At 45.4% G+C, this 19,324-nt stretch overlaps 1 protein-coding gene across 1 annotated transcript in view; it reads left to right on the forward strand.

Moving 5' to 3' along the window:
* The window catches only part of LOC120848261 (endoribonuclease Dicer), a 35,198-nt gene extending 31,222 nt beyond the window's left edge, over positions 1-3,976 (forward strand). The window contains exons 19-20 of the mRNA XM_040220220.3: positions 1,361-1,599; positions 2,116-3,976. Coding sequence (XP_040076154.2) covers positions 1,361-1,599; positions 2,116-2,263 — 387 coding nt within the window. The 3' untranslated portion in view covers positions 2,264-3,976. The remainder of the gene's footprint in view (positions 1-1,360; positions 1,600-2,115) is intronic.
* The last annotated feature ends 15,348 nt before the right edge of the window (positions 3,977-19,324 follow it).

Consider the following 19,324-nt stretch of genomic DNA (forward strand, 5'->3'; position numbering starts at 1 on the left):
GTTGCTAAGCTGAGAATCAAAGAAAATCTAAGCCCAATGCATGTAAGACTTGTGGTCTGCTCTTTTATACCTGTAGACAGGGATGGGCAAAATACATGCAAATATGTATTGAAATACAAATACAAAATACTTCGTCAAAAATGTATTTAATTACAAATCTAATTACATTTCCAAAAAAGTATTTAAATACAAGATACAAATACAACCAAATGTATTTGATCTCCTCCCAATACTTTTCCAAATACATTCCTCAAAATCTGCGTGAGCGACTTCAGGGCACCCGCAACAGGTTTCTGGGTGTCTCATTATAATTTTGCATTGCACACTCGGGAGTTAGTGTGCGAGGCTCTAGTAACGTAATAGAAATATAATCACAAAAAAAAAATGTAATCAGCTTGGACGTAATAGGTGAAAAAAGTACAGAGCTTCAAGCAGCTTTTTTTGTCGATTACATTTTGGTATAGACCAACGAAGAACCGAGACGACCAAGACGTGCAGCACTAGCTAGAGAATTTTTTATTGTTGCAACTCACACCAGTTACAAAAATTTGGACGACCCCCGCATTTAGAATGTTCCAGGCAAAAATATGAAGGGAAATCAGGCTGGAAAGCTCACAAGTTGTCACAGGCACTTATTTAGCCAGTCTGCCTGTGAACATCGATTCCGTCACTTCTCTTGCCCTAGGCTAGCACCGTAATCGCAAAGTCACCGAACGCTTGTGCTTGGTTGAGAGACACTGCATTCGGTGCAGGACATGGTTTTCTTCCTGCTCTGGACAGTGACAATAAATTTGAGGGATGTATTTTTGCCCACAAAGTTGTATTGTATTTGAAATACCCACGTTTTAGTATTTAAATACACACGTCAAATACATTACCCTATTTGTAATTAAATACAAATGTAAAATACACAAAGTTTTTGAAATACGTATTTCAAATACTTGTATTTGAAATACTGCCCATCCCTGCCTGTAGATCAGTAGACCTGTGTCAAGGCTTCTCAAAGCATAGAGCTGCTGTTGTCTTCAATGTAAACATCTTGGACAGAAACCCGTCTGGTTGGTGTGGTAATAAAAAGTAAATACTCCGACGAAAGCCCTAAAATGACATCTCAATACCTGATGGTCGTTGTTCCGTCACTGCTGAAGAAGGAACCAATCAAGTTTCAAAACGGGTCACTTTTTTTTAAGGGCTTTGGTTGAAGTATTTCTTTTTTGGTGTTACTGCCATTGCCTTTGCCTCGTATTCCACTCAGTCTGCTCCGGCATTCGCTGTAGGGTCGAGTCTAATTTTTGCTCGCTTTTTCGTTCGGTGCGGTTTGTCTCTGATGGTCTTGCCGTCGCCGCACCTCCTCCTTCAGCGTCACTACTGCCACGAAGAGGAGTGTCAGGAGCCCGAGGAGGTGGAGGTGCCCAAGGCGCTGGGGGACCTCTTTGAGAGCCTGATGGGTGCCGTGTTCCTCGACTGCGGCATGTCCCTGGACTGCGTGTGGCGCATCATCTACCGCATGTTCGGCCAGGAGATCGAGTCCTTCAGCCAGAACGTGCCCGTGCCCCCCGTCAAGGAGCTCACCGAGCGCTTCCGGGACGCAAGGTTTGGGTGAGTCGAGGCCGGTGTGGATGCACACCTGGATGGAGGAGGGGTCTGGTATGGAGCATGGTTCCGATCTGGCCCGGATCTGGTAGTTCAGGCCCAGTCCTGTTCTGGAGCGTGGTTCACTTCTGGAGCACGGTTCAGACCTGGAGCATGGTTGATTGGGCTCGGATCTGGAGTATAGTTCAGCTCTGGAATAAGGTCCAGATACACAGTGTGTGCTGGATTCCATGCATTTGCATGGAATCCAGCACAATTCCATGCAAAGCTGGATTGCGTGCATTTGCCTGTGCAGTAGTACAGATGGCTCATTTGCACTTTTGTCGAAAAAGAGCTGACTGCACTTTTACTGCCGCATCATTCACTAGGCTTCTGTCGTAGATTGCATGCTCCATACAAAATTGGGCATACGAACCTTTCTCATCAACGGATTGTGCTAATATCGAGAAGCTATGACTAAATTTCAAGTCAAGTGCATACCCGCCATATGTTTTGTTTCTTTGCCTTATGCTGAACTTTCAGTCCGGCGGAGCTCCTGGGCAACAACAAGGTGAAGGTGCAGCTCACGGTGACGGGAAAGACGTTTTCGTGCGTCGCCAAGAACAAGAAGCTAGCCAAGATGGCGCTAGCCAAGAAGTGCCTGCGGATGGTCAAGCAGTGCGGATCCTGAGCCTCCCGCTGCCTCCCGCTCCGGCCTACCGCGGGGTGCCTCGGGATCTAAGAAACCCATTGTTGTGGATATAACGACGTGTTACAGCCTGCCTCTGCAGTATTGCGTGGCAGCAGTGCCTCTTTGCCGATTATTTTGGGACAGATTTGTTAAAAGTCATACTTCTATTTGTTCAAAATAAATTAATTTCTATATTTTTAATACACATAGCTTACTAAATGTGAGCTTGGCTACCTTAATTTGTTTTAGAGCTTTAAGCTTGGTGTCTTTTTTATCTTCACTTCAAGAAGGCTGCATTGCATAGTATTAACAAGTGCCTAGTCTAAACCGGTGACTCTCTGAAGCTTCAATATGATAGCGGAATTATTATTGTAGCGGAGCTTCAAAGTGTGAGCGGCTTAGGACAAGCGTATACCGTAAGATACCGAGAAGGCATCCAGATTGCAGTAACTGCGCACCCACTAGTACTAATGAAACGTTTGAAAAATAAGTACAGTGGACTCTCATTAATTCAAACTCTCTTAATTCAAACTTGCAGATAATTCAAACTAATGTGCAGGTCCCATCCTATGTGTCTCTTTGGAAGGAAACTCCTGAGGATTCAAACTTTGCTCTATTCAAACAAATTTTCGGCCTCCCTCGAGTTTGAATTAACGAGATTCGACTGTAGGACATATCGAGCAGCCACCTCGTCCGCCGACCACTTCTCCAAGCACACCGGTGCAAAGTGGTGAAGCCCACCCCATCGTGTGCTCCTTTTGGATTTTTGCACTCCTGCATAGAAAGCACCTATCCCTCAGTTTGTCCGCGTGCATGATCAAGAAGATAAGCTTCTCCGTTCATCTAGAAAATTTGCGCAGATTCTTACCCCGAGCGTTAACGATAACGAGGCCAGAATGACCTTGCCTAGTCAGTGTCGCCCTAGCTCTTTCCCAAACATTCTAGATCGAATATTTGAGATGACGAGCACACTAGATAAAGGACAGAGCGCCATATTGCCGACTCATTCCCTGATTCTCTCTCGCGATAACCAGCTGTTACGCTGACTGCTGCCGCCACCGTCGTCGTCGCACTCGCTGCATGTTCTTTTTCATTTCTGGCACAAGTTCGCCTATTGATTCTTTTGTTCATTCCATTTCATCCTGCATCGTTGTCTGTCATTCGTGACAATATTATCTCCAAATTTTTGATTGGTGCTTGCTCTGTATTTTACGGCAGTATAGTTTGTGTGCGATTCATTGTCGCTTCTGAATTTGCCAGTTCTGCACTCTTGTGGCAGAGTAAATATGCTTTGGTTAGTGGAAGAATGCATTGTAAACTTGCCTTCCTGCTGGCATTGTATGAACGAAAGTGTGGTGGGATGAATGGGCTGCCAAAGATTGGCTGCAGAAAGTGGAGGATTAGCGGCACATGGTACTTTACTGCCAACGATCGTTCATCTTGTGTCCAATGTTTACCCGACAGGAGAAGCCCCTCCATTTATTTTGTGTTTGCGATTCCAGGGAGAACCGTGAATGCCAGAGAAGACGAGTTGAAACAAGCTCTGTAAATTTTTCAAGTTTCCCATAAATAGAACATGTTTTTTTCGAATAAGTGTTACTGCATTTGTTCGTTTTTCACTTCAGCGGGGAGCTTCCCCACTCTGTCTGTGATAAAATGTAAGTTTTCTAGAGCCACAATATTAAATTTTTCAAAGTATGTTTTCTTTGTCAATGTTGTTGATGTTTTTTATCGCACACAACTCTCCTTAGTTATCATCTATTACACTTCATAGGTGTTAATATTCCTTTCTTTCACCACTTTCAGTATTAGGAGCTCTTGGAGCAGACTGATCTCGTCAGCCAGTTTGTGCTCCTCTTTGTAATTGTTGTAAATCATGCGATTCAAATGTGTCTGCGCCAAATATTTTTGAAGAAACCATCAGTTCCAATCACTACTTCATGGAGCTTCAGTCAATGGCATGTGCACCATGGGGGTTGGTGTCATTTTGCTCAACTCTAATACCTGAATCGCATAATATGATTTTACTGCAATTTTGCAGTTGTGACGTCGCTCGTGGCAAAAAGTAGGGTGGAAGCTGCGATGCCCAAAGTTGTGGCTGCACACCGTGTGAATAGACCATATATGAAATGCACAGTGCCATCTAGTGGGGTGCCAAAGAACATGCTTGGTCTCACCAGTTGGCTTCGGCACTGCCAAAGGCCAGGGCACAAAAGAGTAGTTGTGAAGAATCCTTTGCTTGCACAAGCACTTGCGCAGAAAAAGCGCTTTCAAAAACCAGGTGCTTGCGCCTGTGCCTTTGCCGGCACTCAAAGCCAAATTTCGAGCTGAAGCATATGTCCGCCATGTTGGCTGCGGCAAAAAGTAGTTTTGAAAAATCCTTCGCTCGCACAAGCACTTGCGCAAAAAAAGCGCTTTCGAAAACCAGGTGCTCGCACCTGTGCCTTTGCTGGCACTCAAAGCCAAATATTGAGTGTTTGAACAGCGCAAAGACGACAGGAAGATAGAAGAGAAGAGGACAGGACGAGCGCTGTATTGAGCTGAAGCATGTTCGCCATGTTGGCTGCGGCAAGGAATCGACGATCGGCGGGACGACAAGCAGGTACATGCGCAACAGCGTAAAAAAATGCTAAACCTTAGCTCGCAGGTGTGGGCGAGGATAGATGACTGAGCAGTAGGTCTCGATTGTGACTGAAAATGCTACGAAATTGACAAACAGCAGAGGAATCTCGACGTAACAGCGGATTATTTGCATCTATTGCCTCATTTGTATGTTCAGAAATGTTTTCGTGTTTTTTCAAGACACATATCTATTTTGTGTTGGCCCTAAGTATTTCGGCTTAAGTTCTTTGCTTGACACTTCATTCATTCTAATAGGGAACTTATTTAGCACATTTTGATGTGTTGCAACATACACCATATTTTCCGGGCCAATTTAGGCCGAAAAACTTCAAAAATTTTGAGATAGTGGCCAATTTTGCTTTTAGAAGCATTTAAAAAACAATCCCCAATCCTTTGTTTCGCGAAAAATAAAATATTTTTCGTGTAATTTTACTCTAGCCATGATCACACACCGAAACCGAAACGGTGGCAAAGCCGGACAACATTGTATATTCGGCATCACTAAGCATGTACACCCACGTGATATACAATGGGAAGAAGGAGCTCCCCTCTTATCAGGATCCTCCTTTCTGCCTCCTGGATTAGCACAGGCGTCGCTATTTTCCCCCCAGAAGATTATAGAAGATTAACCTGTCACTCAAAATTCTTACAAAAGCAGCTTCCCTCTCTGGGGAGAGCTAAAACAAACGCAAACACATCGAGGGGCTTTAGGGAGAGCCAGAGCTCTGGGGAGAGCACGGCGCTGGCGCCACCCGTGCTCTCCCCGGAAAAGAAAACAAAATTGAAAAAAAAAAAAAGAAGCTGTACATGCTTGATGACGTCACAGACGTGCCGGTAGAAGGAATTTGGAGGAAGCGGAAATGCAGCCGGGCAGTGTTGTCTGGCCCGCACGTCTCATCCAAAACTAGCGGATTCGTGCTTGTCAAACTTTGACAGCGATTTTAATGAACTTCTGGGCGGAATTCCGTCGTAATATTGCCTAAAGTATATGCATTCCAAATTTGGTTGTTATAGGACAATATTAAGAACAGGAATGCTTGCGCACAAACTGTGAAGATGTTCCAAAATGACATAAACAGCAAAATGTGTTTGAATGTTATTGTAGATGCGTAGCCATCCTGTTTTGCGGTGCGGGAAATATTTTGTTCATAAATTTTCGTGCCTAGGTGCCTAGGTCTACTTGTCAATGTAAATGTGATGGCAGGCGACATCGCAACATGAAGAACCACGCGGAGAAAAATGGCTCAAATTGCTCAAATTCATGCCGTTGTGGGTTGCCTGGAGGTCTTCAAATGTACATTTGACTATTTTGCGATCATAACCGACACTAATTATTTTTATGCATCAAACATAAAGATTCAAAAATAATAAAGCACCATAAAACCCAAAATCACATCTTTTGCAAAATATTGCCGTTTTACAACCCGCATCTTCCCTTCCACTGGCATCAGCGGAAAACATTCGCCCCGTCGTGGTGCCCACGCATTGGCTGCCATTTTGGCATTCGCAGATTTAACCGGACAAGCGCCCATGTTTAGAATAACCTAGTTTTCAGTGAAAGTAGGTTGGGTGCTTCCCAGATATTTTACGGTAGTAAGGTAATGAGAAATGTGCCAGTTACTTTTCATCCTCTTAAATTTGTAGCTAAGATCGGAGTGACCTACTAATTGAAATTCTTTCAGAGTGATATCAATCGAATAGCTTTTTGTTTGCGCGCTTGTAACGCAAGGTTGTTAGTTGTACGTGACATATGAGGGCTCAACTACCCAGAACAGAATTTGCGGCTCGAAATTCGGTTTCTTTCCGCCCGAAAACCGCCGATCAAGAACTGGCCGGTTCGAGTCTCGCTCACTCTCTTTTCCGCGGTCACGGGCCATTTTCTAAGGTATCGATGCGACCACCAAATTTCATCAAAGTCGTGGGTCACTGAAGGCACACACTCAATATTAAAAATAGAAAAAAATATGAAACCCATTTTTTGTGGCTTCTAAAAAGCTGCAAATACGTTGATTGAAAAAAAAAGTTCCACAGACAACCGGAAGCATTCTGTGCGTTCGTCGTTTCGCGTATCGTGGGACTCGCGGGGACGGCGATGGCAGCGGACGACGGGCGTGGGACCTCTATTTCAGAACTGTCGTTCGCGGTACCGGCGAATTCTGTCTACCGTTAAAAGAGAAATTTGGGACTGATCAAAAGAATTGGTATTCATCCCGTACGACACGCCCGGCCACCAAGCCGATTTGCACGAAGACGTCGCCGAGCCGTCGCTCCCTTCTCGTGGCTGAAGACAACGCTCGCGCAAACGTCAAGCACGACGTGTCTACTTCGAGTTGAATATGCACGCGTACGATGTCTTTACTAGGTGCGAATGTCCCCAAAGCGTGGTGCTTCCCGACTTCGACCCGGGAGTGCTTTTGCTAAAGAAAAATCGACAGCAAACTTTCAAACTTAGTTTACCAGCTGAATTATTACTAAGGAAAGAGATCCACCAGAAAAGCGATGCGCCAGTAGCTCAGTGGGAAAGACGTCCGCTTCACACACCGAAAGTCCGGGTTCGATCCCCCGTGATTTTTTTTTTTTTTTTTTTGCAAACAATTTTTGATGTTTACATATCTTTTTCTTTTTTTTACAATCATCACTGAAGAAACAAACAAAAAAAAAATAACAAACAAATGTTGTGGACGATACTTCGCTGAATTAAACGGTATGGGATTTCTGTTTTGACACCTGCGAACTCAATGTAATCATTTCGACAAAAACCCCGAGACTGGGACAAAAAGGGACGGACAAACACAAAGAGACTTTGTGTTTGTCCGTCCCTTTTTGTCCCAGTCTCGGGGTTTTTGTCGAAATGTTTAACCACCACCAGCTCGTTTGCGCCCTTACCTTTTGTTCAATGTAATCACTTTCCACAAAGTGCAAGGAGCATATAAATCAGGTAGCGTCCGCTTTCCGAGGTGCCCGTAAATGTTCTACAGGAATTGCAGCCAGCCATTGGTCCCGATCCCGTTGATCTTTCGACAATGCCACTTTTTTTCGGATGCAGGACATGTGAGCCAGCTCTTCACGCAACATCTTGGGTTTATACTTTTCGGAGCCGATCATGGAAATTCACCACGGGCACTCACTACTCATCTCTAACTCCTCAATGTACAAAACAACTCATCTTGGAGTACATAACAACGAGCGGAACAAACATAACTGCAAAAGAATCGCACGGCAAGCAGTTCCCGCACGCCGCATGTCGTGTCGTCTGCTACCGGAGAGGAGAAAAAAAAAAAAAAAAAAGCACGGTTGGGTGTAGTCACGTGACTTCCGCCAGTCACTCTCTTCTCTCCACTTCTCCGACCTCCGTCGGGTTTCGGTTTCGGTTTCGAGCAGTTGCGTCTTTTGGCTTTATTAAAGAAATACGCTACTCTGTTGCAAAATATTAATTGGGTAGTCCCCCGACACCATAATGAAGCGCCTGGCAAAAAATAAAAAAAATTTTTTGGGGGGTGTCAGTGGAGCTATTTCTATCAGCTCCCCTTGAATGCAGAACGACGATGAAACGGGCTCGCTGCACTCTGCGTGTCTGTTTCTTGAGCCGTCAGTGTCCATAGAGAGCTCGGGATTTCACAAGCAACGAGAGATGGTGACATCCGCGCGTTGCGTTTCCGTCGCAGGAGGGCCGAGATGACGTTGAACGGCAAGGTGCGCATCCGCGTCGAGGTGTTCGGCAAGGGCCGCTTCGTCGGCGTGGGACGCAACAAGCGCATCGCCAAGTGCACCGCCGCCAAGAGAGCCCTGCGTGCGCTCAAGCGCATGAGGCAGGACGGACAGTCCCTGCTCTAGGTGCCCCGCAGCGGCTGGAGGAGCTCCGGAAGCCTCCCGTGGCCGGGCAGTCCGGTCGACGGAGGACATCCGCTGAGCGTGGTTCCCCCTTGGTGCACTGCATGGGCCGAATCTTCGACTGTTGCGGTTACCGCCTCCTAAAAAGCATAGCTAAAAAGTGGTCCCTCGACGATGTCGTAAAAGTGTCGCGCTGCTGCATTTATTCGGTTACCCGCCTTACCTTTCTCGAAGTTGCCAACAATCTATTCAAAAGTAGGATATAACGTACCCGCGATAAACCACTCGGAATTCGACTTGGAAACAAGGAATGTGACAACAAAACGAAAACGGTACCAACCAGTTTATCTGGGCAACCCTGAGGCAGGAGTGATGGCCTCTTCGGTTCTTTCAACTACCTATTTTGTCGTTTTGCTTGCGTCGGGATTTTTTTCACATCGTTGCAACCTCCCGATTCATCGCTGCTTTTGTGTGGAGGAGCTTTCGGTGCCAACGTCTTTGCAGCATTGCCGAGCGGTCCGCACTGAGCGGCATTCGAGGCCGTTCAGCTAGTTCTTCAGCCTTCTCAGCGGAATTGGGCATATATTGAAATGGATTACGTCGAGTTTTTACGCGCGTGGGTGACTGCGGGTGGATTTTAAGGATTTTACTTTTTTTGAGACACCACGATTGTGCTTAAGATTGTCTAATCGTGCGTTACTTGAGATACATATTGACGATTTCCTTGGCATGTTTGTAGGCGTTGCTGATGACGACGCCCTCCGAATGAAGCATTTATTATGTAAATATGCGGCGAATGAAGGGTCACCTTGAATGCAATTAGGAATTACTAGAAGACTGCATAGTTCTTTTTCAAATGGCGATTTGTATACGTCGCTGACGACGAAGTTTGAATGTTTTGCATGCTTATGCATGTGCCGAAATCCTTCGTGAACTGCTGATATAAAGTATTTTTTAATGTGACTTATCGAGTACGGTTTCTTTACTGAGACAGGTAGAAAAAGTTTTAAAGCTCGTTGGTGCTATTAATATTTTTTTTTTTTTTTTACAGCTCAGTGATTGGGCTGTATGACCACAAACTGTTGACAAGATGCGACTTAGAAAGCTTTATCAACACCCCCCATTCAAAAAAAAAAAAAAAAAATCTGTCAAGCAACGAACAAATTGCAACGAACAACACTGTTTGATTCTTCAAACATGTCTTTTGTGTGACATCGAAAAGGTACCATGACTTCTAAACTATGCTTGGCATGCTCATGCTTTGCGCCTTGACAACCTTAACATATTTATATGGCGATCTTCCAGAGCCCTCCACACTCGCGAGCTCCTCTCTCTGCACTCAGGTGGTGGAGCTCTTCCACGCCTACCCTCTGGTCACATGACCTCCCCGTTAACCAATCAGCGTCGAGCACCTCGCTCCTCCTCTCCCATCTCAGCCACTCGGCGTCAAGCCTCGTGGCCGTACGCTTTTATCTGGGCTTCATGTAATGCCAAACACCTAGCCAAAGGACGTTTCACGTGACAGGGATACGGAAACGAAATGCCGCGAGCTCTCGCCCCTCGCTTTAAAATCCACCAGCGAGAAGCACAACGCGTACCGCGTTCGTGGCGTCAAGGGCTCCTGCACGGCCAAGGGTACTGCAGCTGCGAGCGCTGCCGCTTGGTGGCGTTGACGCGTGTCTCGCCTAGTAATATCCGGGGACTGTATGCCCGACGGCCTGTGCGTCGCTTGCCTCACGTCGTTCGCCTATAGGCCAACGCGCAGTTTACAAACAAGCCCCCACGAAGTGCGGCCCAACGCACAGTTTCCGGACAAGGTGTGGGCACTGCTCGTGCGCGGGAACCGGATTCACGTGAAGTGGAGCGTCTGCGCATGCTCCCTGCCAGTAGCAGTGCCACCGCGGCGGCGTGACGTCAGTGCCGCGGTGCGAAGCTTCGCAGACCACCACCAGGCGCAATCTGAGACCTGGTTTCTGGGCTGCCAGCACAATGTAGGCCACATCTAAACAAAGAAACAAGTGCCAAAATTCGGCTTACGTACCCCTTCAAAACTGTCGTCGTGCTGCTGGCAGTTGTGTGAACCTGATCGGTGGAGACGAAGTTCCTATTCCGTTCAAGTCTGCAAACATTTTGTTGTGTCTGCTTGCTGATGTTTGTCGGTTTACTGTAGTTAAGCACTGGTTCTGTGGCAATGCGCAAATGTATGAGTGCAGGTGCTCGCACACCCTGAGTGCAGATCAAAGCTGTGCACATGCACCCCTCTCTGGAAAGGCCAGAGAACGTTATCCCCAAGTAGAAAATTATGCTGCAAGCCTTTGGGGTTGGATGAAAAGTATTGTAATTTATGTGTAAAACTAAAGTAGTGTATCATGAACCAAGGAGTTTGCTGTAAAGCGAGTCGGAAAGCTCGGCACCCCCATGTCGGTAGCAATCAGTTCATCCGTGTGGCTTAGCCAGTAGAAAAACTTATGGGACTTTAGCCCCCCCCCCCCCCCCCCCCCGAAATCCAGCCGACCCTGAAATAAACGGATGCATTTGGACCTGCCCTCCCCTCTCCGTACCCCAATTGAGCCACCTCAGCACCCCCCCCCCCCCTTCCCCCAAAAAAGTTTTAACATCGAACGATATTTCATCGACAACTCGGAATAGATTTTTCTGTAATAAGCTACATCAGACTGTTGACGCAAAGTGGCATGTAGGGGTGGATCAGATGAGTTAACATTTTTACAAAAATCGGCGTAAATGGGGGAAGGTGGGGGTTAGCACAGACATCAGTGAGACATGTGCGACAATCCCTACAGTGCGCAACTACCGATCGTCATGATTCAAAATTGCGACTTCCTCGGCATTAGATTCGGTGTTCGGAAGCTCATGTGATATTGCTTTGCTTTGTCACGGACTGTTTAAACATTTACGGAGGATGGAAAAGTGTTCTCTGTGATTTCAGATAAACCTTCAGATAACTGGCAACTATGTGTCGTTACTCTAAAGCAGAGCTTATTTAGTGGCACTAGTGACGGCTGGTGGAACATGCCGGGGACGTCGAGGGAAGAATGAAAAAAATTGCGGTGGCTTAGCTCGGCTATGCCAGGATATACGTAGCGTGAGCTTATACGCACAAAGTGAGAGGCGCGATCAAGCGACTCCGGTGCAGCGTCAGACTTGGTTACTGCGCAACGGAGGCAGACAGCTGGGCACGCGGCGGTGCCAGTGCGTCTGCCGCGGCTATGACGTCACTCCTCTGGAATGTGCAGTCTGGCGAGGCGCGCGCGGTGGCGGCGAAGCGCGCGGCGGCGGCTCCGGCTCGCCAGCTGTGTGCCCTGTGACGTCACTGCTCCTCGCGCATGCGCAGCAAGGCTCTTTGGGAGCCACGCGAAACTGCTCAACCTCGGCCAGTGTAGCTCACGCTAAAAAATAAACACCACGTGCAGGGTGTCGAACCGGAACCGAACCGAACCGAAAACCGGAACAGAACCGTTATTTTTAGCCGAACCGGAACTGATCCGAACCGAAATCTTCGCCGCCATCTTGGAACTGAACCGGAACTGAACCGGAAAAAAATATAACGGTAACCGGTTCAAAACGGTTCACGGTATTTTTTTTTGTTAGTATTACAAATTTATTATTATTGGCACGTGTATTCCTCTACGTATTGATCAAATCGTCATATACAAAATTGCAATGTATAATAAATCCTGGTTTTTTGCGGCGCTTTCTTATTGGCACTATGATTAGCCATGTGTCACAATGTCACGTGACGTCATGATGTCAAGACATGCTGTCAAGTAATGACATCACGTGACCCCGTGACGTCACGTGACTCACCGCGTTAAGTCGATTCGAATTGAGGACGTCGCTAGATCTATTAACGTTGTTGATACCGTGACGTCACATGACATCACAACTTCACACTGAGAGTCACGTGACACCATGATGTACCCGATTGTCATGATCTCGAGTCAAATGCTCTGGTTCATGACAACCAGTATCGCCAAACATTCGGGTAACGCTTGTGTTCAACTCAAACATTATGATGGGCCCGAGTCCCACTAGAGCTAGAAACAGAAACAAACGAAAGCGACAAGCCTCAGACAAATGCAGCATATGTTCGCGATGGTACCTTTATACGGCTTTGAGTTGTTCGGTGCTCGCGAAGTTAGCACGAGTGTTTACAACCCTGCAAATGGTACCATCGTGTGCATGATACTCGTGTTTGAGCATAGCCTTCTTTATTCTACAAAGCCTGTCAAATCCCGAAATACTCTGGTTTAAAGCTAGCCGCTGTCGTTTGTTTCTGTTTGTCGCTTTAGTGGGGCTCGGGCATTATAGCCCAACTAAAGCTATATCTGAAGATCAGCCCATGCTCTATGCTTTGCCAACCCTGCGTATGACTATGATAAACACTGACGGTGTATATATTAGGATCAGATCACGTGGCTGATAGTTTTAATTGTGAGTTGAGGAGGGGAAAGCTGTTTCATTTCTTTCTTTCGACTGTCTGCCATTTCGCGGAGGGGCAAACTAATGGATGCTTTTGCAAGTTATCAACGTCAAGGATTACAACTTAGCGGTATTTATTAAACTTAAGGTAAAAAAAAAAAAAAAAAGATGCTGCACGACCCATTTTACATGTATGCACACCATTGAGGCTCCCAAACATGTTTTCGTTATTGCTGAACTGCCTCAGAAAGTTGTCCCGAGAATAGAAGTGTTAAAGGGTCTAAATGTGACGTATTAGTCGGACGTTACATGGAACTATTAGTGTGTACGGGAGGGATACCTGAAAAGAAAGATCCTAGTGGCCTCACGGGGATAGCCGAACGTTGGCAGCCGCTCTAAGTCTCACAGGAGTGTCGCTCTCAAGTTCTCCAAGTTTCGACCGCCCTGTATTTTGTTTAACCTTCACAGTTTGGTGCAAAGTTAAAGCAAGGAAGAATTACTGTTAACAAGTGACACAAATATATTTGTCGAGTGAACACCACTCAATACGGAACAGGCAATCCCTGAGGAATAAAAAGTATCTTGAGGAGACACTAAAAAAAAAGGGAGTGGGGAGGGGGGTAGTTTTAAAGCATACTGTGTCGTAAAGATTCCTCTGCCCCACATTTTCGGCGCAGACTAGAAAGCGTGGCCTGGAAACGATAGTGACAGATGGGTAGTTGGTACAACTTTTATTTGTAAAAACACTCTTGCCAGAAAGCACGTTTTCGTCGTGCCAGATACTCGCGCCGTGCCTAACGACGATGTACCAACAAGAAAAATGTGTGCCTCTCAAATACATAGCTTGCACTGAGCGCGAAACTTTTGCAGCGTGCATTTTGCCAAACCGGATTTGATTTTCTCAGCAAGAACAACTCTCAATGACAACCAGTATCTAGTGCGATTACGTCACGTGCAAACCATGTTAAATACTTCAGCTTTCTGGTGAAGTGCGACGTTCGCAACACCAGCACTAGACGTCCAATGCGTAAAGTTGTGTAGTATTTATAGTAGTCTCGCGATGATATACGGCAGCCTAATGAAATGTTGGAGCACATGACTGATAAAGAACAGAGTCATGAAGTAAGGTCTCAAAACAAGTGCACGTAAAACCTAAGATAACATTAGCCTCCCGAGGTAGTATCCCGCGACGTTTCGAGCTGAGGCAAGCTGATGCCCAAAAGTGATTTATATTAGGATTCTAAAAAATCTTTGTTTGCCCTGCGCGGAATCTATGTTTAATTAGGAATATCATTTTATGCATTTCTATGCATTTCTTTTTGCAGTAAAGCGTTGTGTAAGGGATTATTTAGAAAAAAATTGCGTGTCATCTCCTTATTTCTGCACATTTCGTGTATTTGCCTTCCGATATATCATGTGACCACAGTGTTTTTTGGCATGCCCTGCAACCCACTATTTTACACTGCAAAACAGCTAACAAAAGCACGTTGCCGAAAACACAACAGCTGGCGTATTTTCGAGTATCGTCCTTCCGTGTCGGTCTCAGGCGGTTATGTGAACCTCATAAAGTCAAATTTATCGATGATAATAAAAATATACTTAATTCCTGTCTGAAGATTTGGCAGCATAAATAGAAGATTCTCACCTCCAAGATATATAAGCAAATGCGCCTTTAAATTATCTGAAAGATGTTCGGCAAATATTTTTCGGCGCTTTTATCCTCTATAGACACGTTATAGGTGATTTTGAAAAGATATAAATAATGTTTTTTTATTATTTTGAAGCTAATTTAAATAACTATGTGTGTTCCTCACGCATATATAACTTCTCAAATATATATAAGTTTATTATCGCGTTTTTTATGTGTTTTTACTATCGCCTTTTTTTACTGCATGGAACGAGTGGTGGAACTACGACGATTGCACACAAACTCTCAGAAAGTGTCCAATTAGGTAGCTTCCGAATTGAGTAGAGCATGAAATACCACTTTGTTCTATTTAACAAAAATCATCAATTAGCGAGGGTGATGCTTATTTGCAAATTAAATTGACCTGCATTTTGTCAAGAGCAAACCTCAACATCCAGGCTATACCAGTTTATCCAATATAAGAAAATGTTCACATGGGTAAGCACTGTTTCAGGTCAGATTCGATCTCAGTACTAAGGTGCTCATAGGTTAGAGTGAACAATTTCAGCCACTCCTTTTCGCATGATTCGTCGCCCGCATCATGGTGCTGAGAGCAAACAATATGCTAGTTAGAAAAACAAGCATTGCGATTGTCGCTGAGTGTTTCTATAAAATATAGACTGGAAGGACTTGTCCCGTGACTTTCGTGACATTTTGAAAATTATATTCCCTTAAGCTCAGTCGTCTCGTCATCATATATATATTGTGAAACGTATTCCGTAAAACACATGTCATGATATATATGGCGACGAGGTGCCCATTTCATGATTGTATTCACTGTAATTAATTCCTTAGTTCAAGGGCAAAACCACGATTCAACATCTAATACTGCGATACAAAGTTGTACCAATCACGGGTATTTTAGGCAACCTACTTCACTTCCGAAAACATTTAGATTCAGGTACAATGTATGTGACTCTGGTAAACGAAGGGATTTTGAGTCGTATAAACACGAAGTTTTGTATGTTAATGTAGATTTTCCTTTCTTGTTGTGTAGGAATAAATAACAGAATTTTATAATTTTGGTACCTGAGAATAAAACTGAATTGAACAAAAAATTAAAAAAAAAAAAACTATATACTGTAAACGACTATTTTTCGTGGGCTCAATATTTCGCGATTTAGGTCAAAGCTGAAGTTTTGGAATAATTCGCGGGTTGTAATTTTCTCGACGCGGTGGAATCTCAATATAAATTTCAATCTGTTTACATTTTACCGAAATTGTTCGCGGGACCCATTTTTCGCGAATTGTAGGCGATTCGCGAAATTCTCAAAAATAGGTCCTCGCAAAAATCAGATCGTTTACAGCAGTTAGTTTCACGGCCTAAATAGCGCCTATTGACAGAACAACGCGGAAAATATATTCTCAATTTAGCGGTTCAAACCGGTTCGAACCGGTTTGAACCGTTATTTTTTGCGCCCCGGAACTGAACCGGAACTGAACCGAAAGCCGTGAACCCGAACCCGAACCGAACCAATAAAAATATCGGTTCGACACTCTGACCACGTGTGCCACGCGTCCTTAAAGGGACACTGACAGGGTATTTATGCTCGCTGAGGTTTTTAGTTGTACGTGACATATGAGAGCTCAACTACCCAGAACAGAATTTGCGCCTCGAAATTCGGTTTCTTTCCGCCCGAAAACCGCCGATCAAGAACTGGCCGGTTCGAGTCTCGCTCACTCTCTTTTCCGCGGTCACGGGCCGTTTTCTAAGGTATCGATGCGACCACCAAATTTAATCGAAGTCGTGGGTCACTGAAGGCACACACTCAATATTAAAAATAGAAAAAAAATATGAAACCCATTTTTGTGGCTTCTAAAAAGCTGTAAATACGTTGATTGAAAAAAAAAAAGTTCCACAGACAACCGGAAGCATTCTGTGCGTGCGTCGTTTCGCGTATCGTGGGACTCGCGGGGCCGGCGATGGCAGCGGACGACGGGCGTGGGATCTCTATTTCAGAACTGTCGTTCGCGGTACCGGCGAATTCTGTCTACCGTTAAAAGAGAAATTTGGGACTGATCAAAAGAATTGGTATTCATCCCGTACGACACGCCCGGCCACCAAGCCGATTTGCACGAAGACGTCGCCGAGCCGTCGCTCCCTTCTCGTGGCTGAAGACATCGCTCCCGCAAACGTCAAGCACGACGTGTCTACTTCGAGTTCAATATGCACGCGTACGATTTCTTTACTAGGTGCGAATGTCCCCAAAGCGTGGTGCTTCCCGACTTCGACCCGGGAGTGCTTTTGCTAGAGAAAAATCGACAGCAAACTTTTCAACTTACAGTTTACCCGCTGAATTATTACTAAGGAAAGAGATCCACCAAAATAGCGATGTCCCAGTAGCTCAGTCGGAAAGACGTCCGGTTCACACGCGGTAGGACCGGGTTCGATCCCCCGTGTAACTTTTTTTTTTTTTTTTTCAAACATTTTCCGATGTTTACATATATATATATATATATATATATATATATATATATATATATATATATATATATATATATATATATTTACAATCATCACTGAAGAAACAAACAAAAAATAACAAACTAATGTTGTGGACGATACTTCGCTAAATTAAATGGTATGGGATTTCCGTTTTGACACCTGCGAGCTCAATGTAATCACTTTCCACAAAATGCAAGGAGCGTATAAATCAGGTAACGTCCGCTTTCCGAGGTGCCCGTATATGTTCTACAGGAATTGCAGCCAGCCGTTGGTCCCGATCCCGTTGATCTTTCTGAAACTCTGTCGCACAAGGCCACTTTTTTTCGGATGCAGGAAATGTGAGCCAGCTCTTCACGCAACATCTTGGGTGTATTCTTTTCGGAGCCGATCATGGAAATTCACCACGGGCACTCACTACTCATCTCCAACTCCTCAATGTATACAAAACAACTCATCTTGGAGTACAGAACAACGAGCGGAACAAACATAACTGCAAAAAAAATCGCACGGCGAGCAGTTCCCGACGCCGCATCGCACGCCGCATGCCCTGTCGTCTGCTACCGGAGAGGAGAAAAAAAAAAAAACAAAGAACGCACGGTCGGGTGTAGCCACGTGACTTCCGCCACTCACTCTCTTCTCTCCACTTCTCCGACCTCCGTCGGGTTTCGGTTTCGGTTTCGAAGAGTTGCGTCTTTTGGCTTTATTAAAAAAATACGCTACTCTGTTGCAAAATATTAATTGGGTAGTCCTCCGACACCATAATGAAGCGCCTGGCAAAAAATAAAAAAAATTTTTTGGGGGGTGTCAGTGTCCCTTTAACACCGATTCAGTTTCCCCACGAAATTTAGCAGTGAAAATGACGTCACGTGGCTTGATGTCACGTCACCTATGAACAAATTCAGTTAGCCCCGTAAAATTTTTTCCCGCTAAATCTAGTCACGTGACTTTAACACCAATTCAATTCCCCGCTAAATTTAACAACAAAAAAAAAAAAACTGATGTATTTTTTTTTTTTTTTTTTGCCCATGTGCTCGAAAGTTGAACTTCAGTCGAACTCGAACCTTTGTCATACATCACGTTGAAAGTTCGAAAAAGTCGAACCCTTGGTCGATCTCAAACCTGGGCAGGTTCGCGACATCCCTAGCGCTAAGTGAACGCCTAAAATTTTCCGCAGCAAAATAACCATAATCACCCCATGGAGTGCAGAATATATATTTTACAAACTCATTCTCAAAAAAGATCTTTTAAAGGGCGGCACCAAACGGCCATCAACGGAACTTGCCGCTGTCTCGCTGTCGTCTGCTGCTGCTGTCAAGCATCAAACGCCTTTCATTTTGATTTCCTAAATTTTCGTAGTCATTTGCCGGTCCTCAGCTGTGAGTTTTTTCCGCTTCACTGATTCCTGAATCAAGGTATGTAGGGGAACCAAAAACCACTTCTCGCCGCGAAAGCGGGACCCGCGGAGGGGCTCTAACCGCGGCGTGTTAGTGAAGCCTGCTGCGAGCCGTTCGTACCTAACCCTACTCGATTCTGAAACTTTAGGATTCGATCCCGCAGACATCTGTCAGCGTTAGAGTTCCTGTATAGGCTCCCTACGGGAGCCAGAGTTGCGCATTTGTTTTCCCCGCGCCGCCACGCCGCTATTCGCCGAGATCCATCACGTGAGGAGCAAAGCATCCGGTGGCGTGCAAGAAAGCCACCTTTACGGTCGCTCCGTCGACGTTTCTCTTGCCCCGGCGTATGTTTCCCTGCTTTCCACCTCCTTTTCCTCCTCTCTGTTTTCCATGCGCGGCGGCGCGTGCGGCGCCGCTATTCGCCAAATTTAGTCACGTGAGGAGCAAAGCATCCAGCTCGTGCGGGAAAGCCGGTGCTAGGGCCACGCGCCGAGGCTGAATGCGCAACTCTGCTACCGTAGGTAGCATATACAGGAACTCTAGTCAGCGTGGCTCGCGAGCGCTCCAGACGCGTCTTTGGGATGTGTGTACACTCCGAGCCAGCGTTTTATTTTAACTTTGAACGGCATTTCGTTTCAGCG

This window comes from Ixodes scapularis, unplaced genomic scaffold (genome assembly GCF_016920785.2).
Source record: "Ixodes scapularis isolate PalLabHiFi unplaced genomic scaffold, ASM1692078v2 PGA_scaffold10__122_contigs__length_95168666, whole genome shotgun sequence".
In the NCBI taxonomy this organism is placed as follows: domain Eukaryota; kingdom Metazoa; phylum Arthropoda; class Arachnida; order Ixodida; family Ixodidae; genus Ixodes; species Ixodes scapularis.